This window comes from Glycine soja, chromosome 8, assembly GCF_004193775.1.
Source record: "Glycine soja cultivar W05 chromosome 8, ASM419377v2, whole genome shotgun sequence".
Lineage (NCBI taxonomy): Eukaryota > Viridiplantae > Streptophyta > Magnoliopsida > Fabales > Fabaceae > Glycine > Glycine soja.
In genome coordinates, this window is record NC_041009.1 from 35,915,522 (window position 1) to 35,924,413 (window position 8,892).

General features: G+C 37.0%; 1 protein-coding gene across 1 annotated transcript; it reads left to right on the plus strand.

The window, feature by feature from the left end:
• Window positions 1–5,417: 5,417 nt before the first annotated feature.
• On the plus strand, window positions 5,418–7,868 carry LOC114423007 (transcription factor MYC2-like). The gene has a single exon (XM_028389594.1). It carries the CDS (start codon window positions 5,627–5,629, stop codon window positions 7,589–7,591), a length of 1,965 nt encoding a protein of 654 aa, XP_028245395.1. The 5' UTR covers window positions 5,418–5,626; the 3' UTR covers window positions 7,592–7,868.
• The last annotated feature ends 1,024 nt before the right edge of the window (window positions 7,869–8,892 follow it).

Sequence of the window (8,892 nt, forward strand, 5' to 3'; positions counted from 1 at the left end):
AACCAAGCAAAATATTGCAAGGAACTCATTAAGAGATTTGGGATGGAAAACTCAAAACACTTGGCTACTCCTATGAGCACCAATTTTTATCTTGACAAAGATGAATTCGGTCAACCCGTTGATGCAAAGCAATACAGAGGTATGATTGGATCTCTACTTTACTTATCTGCAAGTAGGCCAGATATTATGTTTAGTGTATGCATGTGTGCAAGATTTCAATCAAACCCAAAGTTTTCACATCTAATGGCAGTAAAAAGAATCATAAGATATCTATTAGGAACAGTTAACTTAGGATTATGGTACCCTAAGAATTTTTTATGCAATTTAGTAGGATATTCAGATTCGGATTTAGCTGAATCAAAAACAGATAGGAAAAGCACTAGTGGCACATGTCAATTCATAGGGTCTGCTATTGTTTCTTGGAATAGCAACAAGCAAAATAGTGTAGCATTATCCACACCAGAAGCAGAATATATTTCTGCTGGTAGTTGTTGTGTACAGATTTTGTGGATGAAACAACAACTATCTGATTATGGAATTGTATTAGATCACATTCCCATAAAATATGATAACACAAGTGCCATAAACATATCTAAAAATCCAGTCCTTCACTCTAGAACCAAGCATATAGAAATTAGGCATCATTTTATTAGAGATCATGTTCTAAAAGGTGACGTTGTTTTAGAATTTGTAGATACTAAAAATCAACTTCTAGACATCTTCACAAAACCACTAAACAAAGATTCTTTCTACACTATTAAAAGAGAATTAGGACTGCTAGATGCTAGTGACTTATCTAAATGATTTATATTTTTATTATTTTACTCTGATTTCTAGTTGTGTATTTGGCTATATTATTATGACATTTGAACATTTAGTATTTCTTTTAATATTTGCTTAGTATGACTGAACATTTATGAATTATGTTATATGAATATGTGGTTTATATTTTAATTTGGTTTATTCATGTCTTGCTTCATGATTAGTTTAGAATCTTTTATGATTGATTTACAATGGATGCTATGTGGATGATTTTTTTTTAAATCATGTATGTCTTACGCACTTTGGCTTTTTGTTGATACCAAAGGGGGAGAGAAAATAGGGATTAAATCAAGAACTCATATAATTAAGTAATTTAATTTCAAGTGAAGCTTAAACTTAAAAACAAAGGGGGAGAATATGGAGAATTAAGTGAGTGGTCGACTAGGAAAAGGAATGTGTATGTGTTTCTTGATTTCAGGTTTGTTATCATCAAAAGGGGGGAGATTGTAGAAACAAGTTTCATGATGATGAATCAAGTTGATTCAAGTAGTTTTGATGATGACAAAGATGATGATAAAAAGCCCAAAGAATGATTTCAAGATTGAGTCAACAAGTTCAAGATCAAGATTAATTTCAAGTTTCATGAGAAGAAATCAAGAAGATTCAAGAATCAAGAGAAGTTTGATTTCAAGATTCAAGAGAAGATGAATTCAAGATTCAAGAGAAGAAATCAATAAGACTTCACAAGGGAAGTATTGAAAAGATTTTTCAAAAAACAAACATAGCACAGTTTTGTTTTTCAAAAGAGTTTTTCTCAAAATTTTCTAAGTTATCAGAGTTTTTACTCTCTGGTAATCAATTACCAGTTTCCTGTAATCGATTATCAATGGCAAAGTTTGATTTCAAAGGCTTTTAACTGAATTTGCAACGTTCCAATTGATTTTTAAATGGTGTAATCGATTACAATTCATTGGTAATCGATTACCAGTGTATCTGAATGTTGAAATTCAAATTCAATTGTGAAGAGTCATATCTTTTCATAAAATGCTTTGTGTAATCGATTACATGGTTTTGGTAATCGATTACCAGTGAAAAGTTTTGAATAAAAGGTCAAGAGATGTAACTCTTCCAATGGTTTTCAGGTTTTTCTCAAGGTTATAACTCTTCCAATGGTTTTCTTGACCAGACATGAAGAGTCTATAAAAGCAAGATCTTGACTTGCATTTCAATAACTTTTACTACTTTTTCATAACTTTTTACACAACTTTTTGAACATCTTCTTGAACTTCTTCTTCTTCTTCTTTTGCCAAAAGCTTTCTAAGTTTTCTGGTTTCCAAACCTTGTTCTTTCATAGAAAATAAAAGTGTGCTATTCATCTTTTTCATTCTCTTCTCCCTTTTGCCAAAAAGAATTCGACAAGGACTAACCGCATGAATTCTTTTTGTGTCTCTCTTCTCCCTTTTCCAAAAGAACAAATGACTAATCGCCTGAATTCTTTTGTGTCTCCCTTCTCCCTTTTCAAAGAATTCAAAATGACACAATCTGAGAATTCTTTTGGTTCTTTCCTTTCCCTTAAAACAAAAGATTTCAAAGGACTAACCGTCTGAGATATCTTTTGTTTCCCCTTCACAAAGTTTCAAAGGACTAACCGCCTAAGAACTTTGTCTTAACACATTGGAGGGTACATCCTTTGTGGTACAAGTAGAGGGTACATCTACTTGGGTTGTTGTAACTGAGAACAAAAGAGGGTACATCTCTTGTGGATCAGTTCAAGTGGAGGGTACATCCACTTGGTTGTTCAAAGATAACAAGGGAGGATACATCCCTTGTGGATCTTTGCTTGTAAAGGCTTTTACAAGGTTGAAAAGAAATCTCAAGGACCGCAGGTCGCTTGGGGACTGGATGTAGGCACGGGTTGCTGCCGAACCAGTATAAAACTCTTGTGTTTGTCTTTTTCTTCCCCCCCCCCCTCTTAATTATTTCGAGGCCACTTGATCCAATATAGAATGTGATTGTGTTGAAAGGGATGCTTTGATTTTGAGCTTGTGTAAGGTTAAAGGTGAATTTTCATAAGAGCAAAGTAGAGGGCTGGTGTTGGAAGTGGTACACTACAAAGAAATGCATTTGTCTTGCATTGCAAAACTATGAACATACCTTTTAGGTATATGGGGATGGAGGTAATTCGAGGAAAGAAGATATGTGGGAAGGGTTCTTGAAGAAGGTAGGGAGGAAACTAGCTAGTTGGAAGAGTAGGAGCCTATCACATGGAGGTAGCTCATGCCTTATTAGATAAGTTCTTACATATGCGCCTTTATATATGTTGTCTCTTATTAAAATGTTAGGGAAGGTGGTGAAGAAGTTTAAAAGACTGGAGAGTTCTTTCTTGTAGGGAGGGTTGAGTGGTGAGAGCAAGATTTCATGGGTTAAGTGGAACACCCTGTGTCTTCCAGAGGAAAAAGAAAGGGTCTTGGGATAAAGGATATCTCTCTTTTTAACAATGCCCTGTTGGCAAAGTGGAAATGGAGAATGATGAGTGGTCATGGAGGACTATGGTACCATGTAATAAAGTCAAAATATGGAGGTTGGCAAAATTTGGTTAGGAGAGATAAGGGACAAAAGGCTTTCGTATGGTGGATTTTTTTTTTTTTGGGTGGGGGGGGGGGGGGGGGGGGCGGGGAGGGGTAGGAAGGGAGGAGATGTGTCGGAAAAAAATGAGTGGTTTGACTCTAATATTGTTTGGCAGCTAGGAGATGGAAGTGGTATAAAGTTTTGGTTAGATCCCATCATACGAAATTGAAAAACTATGATGCAATGCAAGACAAATGCATTTCTTTGTAGTGTACCACTTTCAACACCAATCCTCTACTTTGCTCTAATGAAAATTCACCTTTAACCTTACACAAGCTCAAAATCAAAGCATCCCTTTCAACACAATCACATTCTACACACTAGCATTTCCCATGAAAAGAGTATCATTTGCAAACTACAAGAGATTAATCTCTACCTTGAAAGTTTCCACCATATAGCTCTTAAACATATTCTTCTCTGTTGTCCAGTTAAAAAGTTTTCAGTTGTTTGATTAAACGAGTGATTCTGATTTGATCACGTGTTTGACTTAATTTTTTTTAAAATAGTAGTGCTCCTACTCCATTAAGCTTTTCCCGCTCAAAATTTTGTTTGTTCACCTTTCTCCTTTGTAAACGTGTTTTACCCCATGTCTTTATTTCTACATGCTTTGAAATATAGGAAGGAAAGAAGTCATCAATCAACACTATGTGATTTTACACTTTTTAAGAACAAGTGCATCTTGTCGGTGACAATTGCATAATGCTCAACTCTAGTAGCAATACCAATAATCTTGATCCCATCAAGGCAAGGGACTTTCTCCAAATTGATACTCTCTTTTCCATACTCTAATATTGTTTTAGAGATTTCGTGGTTATATATGGCATAACATTGTAATTCCTATGGTTCCATCTTGCAACACATCTTGTGTTTAGGCATGTTCCTTAATAAAGTTTTTCTTTGCCAATTAAAAGAAGGTAACATACTTTCTAACACATTATTTCTAACACACTTTCATAAATCGAGTTGAGCACTTAAAATTTTAGTTTAGCTTGTGAAAATAATTGATTACTTAACTTTTATTCATTTATTTAAATGAACCTTGTTAAAAACTTAAACTTAAATAGATCGATTTATATTTTTTTATATCCAAATGTGATGAGATTTGAATTTAAAATGTTATGAAATTTATTCAAATCCTTCTCATCAGTAGGATGATTCTAGTGGTTTATTTCTAACGCAACTATTTTTGCTTTTATGAAAAATTTCTTAAATAAATTTTTAACTTTATTAATTTGTATTTAATAATCATTTTAGTAATATATGATAATCTACAAATAAAAATATATAATTAACACATGACGCGTGAAAATTCAAATATTCTAGATTATTACATTTTTATAATCTTGTAATTAAGAAATGTTTAATTATTCTATGAATCCCTAAACTTTTATAATTTTTTAATTAAGTCCTTGAATTTTTTTAATGGGATGCATGAACTTATTAAATTACCGAACTTGCATTTACTTTTTAATTAGGTCCTGACGTTAAAAAATTTCAAATAATTTAAGTACCTATGGATTTATTTCTTAAAAAAGTTCATAACTTCTTTACTATTAAAATGAAGAAATTTTAAAATTAATTTTAACATTCTCGGCAAACTTCCATACATTTCATAATAAATACTTTTGTTATTATTTATAAGACTCAATTTTAAAATGATATTTATTATTTTATAAGTCTCAATCTATAATATTCATAACATTAATTATTTTTAAACTAAAAATATCTCTAATTAAAAGAAAAAAGAAAATATATTAAGAAATAATTAAAAAACATATTAATGATAATGATAATTTTTAAAAAAAATATAAATTTAAAATAAATTATCACTATTAATTATATTAATAATTATTTAATATTAATAAATTAAGTAATTGAATATTTATAAATAAAAACAAAGAAGTATATAAATGTATGAAAGTTTGTTGAGAATAGAAGCCGTGTTTTTTGTTTTTACGGCCTCTTTCCTTGAAGCCTCGCATTTTTCACAGTTCTCACCCAAATGAAACCCAAATGCACTCCACATAAATCCCAAACCCAAATCCACCCCACTCAATCGCTCATAACCTTATCTCTCTCCTCACTCCCTCCCCTCACATAGAAAAACAAGCACGCACGCACACGCATACACACACACACTCTCTCTTTTCCACTCCCTCTTTTGGCCGCCAGAACAAACAAAACCCACACTTCACTCCCATCCAATTCCAAACCCACGTTGTTGTTGGTGCATGGAATGACCGAGTACCGGATGAACCTGTGGACCGACGACAACTCCTCCGTCATGGAGGCCTTCATGAGCTCCTCCGACCTCTCCTCCCTCTGGCTTGCCACGCCGCAGTCCGCCACCTCCACCACAACTCCAGGCACGGCAAAAGCCCCTCCTCCTCCTCCTCCTCCTCCGCCGCCGCCGGCGCAGTCCCAGTCCCTCCTCAACCAGGAGACTCTCCAGCAACGCCTCCAGACTCTCATCGAAGGCGCCTGCGAGAGCTGGACCTACGCAATCTTCTGGCAATCTTCCTACGACTATTCCTCCGGCACCTCCCTTCTCGGCTGGGGAGACGGTTACTACAAGGGCGAGGAGGACAAAGACAAAGTCAAAACCAAAGCCCCCAAAACGAGGTCGTCCGCAGAGCAGGACCATCGTAAGAAGGTCCTCCGCGAACTTAATTCCTTAATTTCCGGCCCTTCCGCTTCAGCTGACGACATTGACGAAGAAGTCACCGACACCGAGTGGTTCTTCCTGGTGTCGATGACTCAGTCCTTCGTCAACGGTAGCGGGCTGCCGGGCCAGGCTTTTTTTAACTCGAGCCCGGTCTGGGTCGCCGGGCCCGAAAGACTTTCCGAATCGGCCTGCGAACGGGCCCGCCAGGGGCAGCTCTTCGGGCTCCAGACTCTTGTCTGTATACCGTCCGCAAACGGCGTCGTCGAGCTCGCCTCCGCGGAGGTCATTTTTCAGAACCCCGATCTGATGAACAAGGTGCGTGATTTGTTCAACTTCAACAACAACAACAACAACAACAACCCTGAAACGTGTTCCTGGGCGTTGAATTGCGTTGCCACCACCGATCAAGGCGAGAACGACCCTTCCTCGCTCTGGCTCAACCCTGAAATCAAAGACTCCTCCACCGTCTCGCCGCCGAATTCCACGGTTAATAAGACGATGCATTTCGAAACCCCTGGTTCCAGTACCCTAACCGAAACCCCTAGCGCTGCTGCTGCTGTTCACGTCCCCAATTCTAAAAGCCAGGGATTCTTCCCGAGGGAATTGAACTTTTCGAATTCATTGAAACCTGAATCCGGTGAAATTCTGAGCTTTGGGGAGAGCAAGAAGAGCTCTTACAATGGGGCTTTCTTTCCCGGTGTTGTTGCGGTTGAGGAGAACAACAACAATAACAAGAACAAGAAGAAGAGGTCCCCGGTGGTTTCTCGGAGCAGCATTGACGATGGAATGCTTTCCTTCACTTCCCTGCCGGCTGCAAATATAAAATCAGTTAACGGTGCTTGTGTCGGTGCCGGTGATTCGGATCACTCGGATCTGGAAGCTTCCGTGGCGAAACAGGTGGTGGAGCCCGAGAAACGGCCCCGGAAGAGAGGGCGAAAGCCGGCTAACGGAAGAGAGGAACCACTAAATCATGTGGAAGCCGAGAGACAGAGGAGAGAAAAGCTGAACCAAAGATTCTATGCTCTACGAGCTGTAGTTCCAAATGTATCCAAGATGGACAAGGCATCGCTGTTGGGGGACGCCATATTGTACATTAACGAGTTGAAATCGAAGCTCAACGTGCTGGATTCAGAGAAAACGGAATTGGAGAAGCAATTGGATTCAACCAAGAAGGAACTCGAGCTCGCAACTAAAAACCCTCCTCCACCGCCACCGCCGCCACCACCACCAGGACCGCCTCCATCTAATAGCGTAGAACCAAAGAAGACAACAAGCAAGCTCGCTGATTTGGAGTTAGAGGTGAAGATCATTGGTTGGGATGCAATGGTAAGAATCCAATGCAGCAAGAAGAACCACCCTGCAGCCAGGTTGATGGCAGCATTGAAAGATCTTGACTTGGAAGTGCATCACGCCAGCGTGTCTGTGGTGAATGATTTGATGATCCAACAAGCCACGGTGAACATGGGAAACAAGTTTTACACGCAGGAACAGCTTCTGTCGGCACTATCATCCAAAGTTGGCGATGAACTACGATAGTTCCTTCTGTACTATTATTGGTAGCAGTAGCTGTAGCTTTCTATGTAAATTAGTGTTCTTATTTTTGGTTAGTCCTTTTTGGTAGCTTGGACTAAATTAATTTTATTGAGGTAATTTGATTTGGGAAGCTGAATGATCAACCAGGGGATAGTAATATCTCTGATGAAGTCCAAGTGGATTTTTTTTGTGTTAATATTATTATCTGTTTATATTGTATATATATATATATATATGTTTATGAATTATCATAAATGTGAACTGATGTTGGTGAATTTAATTTTCTGGGTGTTTTCTTAAGGGTGTTATTTAATTATCAGTTAGTGTGTTTCTCGTTTGTTTTTGAGTGTGCTGCTTCTTGTGGTATATCTGGCTTATCTGCTACAGAACGGGGGCATTTTTGAAGTCTGAATCTTGTGATTGAGTTGTCCAATAGTAATAATGTCTATGTATTGGTTTGTCTGATCTATTGATGGGAAGAGGCTGATTTTTGTGTGGTGAAATTGAGCCAAAGTAAAAGGACAAAGAAAACGTGCTGGGGAACAGCGGGGCATTTTATCTCCTGTCCTTGCTTACAACGTAATCATGTACCCGCCCGAATGGGTGGCCCATTTTCAGCCATGTGAAAAATGCTTACCCTTACAAAAATACTTGGTCACCCAACCTTTTTTGTTGGCGGTTGACTCACTTTTTTGGTATATAAAGAAATGACATTAATATTAATATTAATATTATTTGTTTTTTTTATTCTGACTATAATATTATTATAAAATAATTTTCGTTGAAAACGATAATTAATCTTCATCGGGATCTCGAATGCATATAAAAAATTTTCAACATAATTTATTTGATATGCATGAGTCAATTAGAATTTGAATCCTAGACTACTTGATTAAGGGACATAAATCACTTATATCTATGTAACTATTGATTTATGTTTATTTTCTTTGATTCATAGTTTAATTACTCTTTAACTATAGTTGAACTATCAGCATAAAAAACTATAATTTGAGGTATTAAACTTTAAATCAATTTTTTTTCCCGATCTAATGATAAATTTGGTTTTAGAAACATTTCTTGAGTGTTTACTCTTTTGGTGAATAAGTTTTTGACTAACTAGTACTATTAGATCTCTAGTTTATTTTTCCCACCATCTAAAGGCAGTTTCCTGTTCAGGTATTCTATTGTTGAGTAGTAAAGTTTTGACCACACCAAATTTATCACTGAAAATACCCTCGACATGCATGGAGGATTATAAGGCAAAAAAGAGGGGCTGTGTATTAGGCTCTTGTTGGCATGTGCGT

Coding starts and splice junctions, on each gene's coding strand:
- LOC114423007 (XM_028389594.1), top strand. CDS start 5,627: ATGACCGAGTACCGGATGAACCTGTGGACCGACGACAACTCCTCCGTC.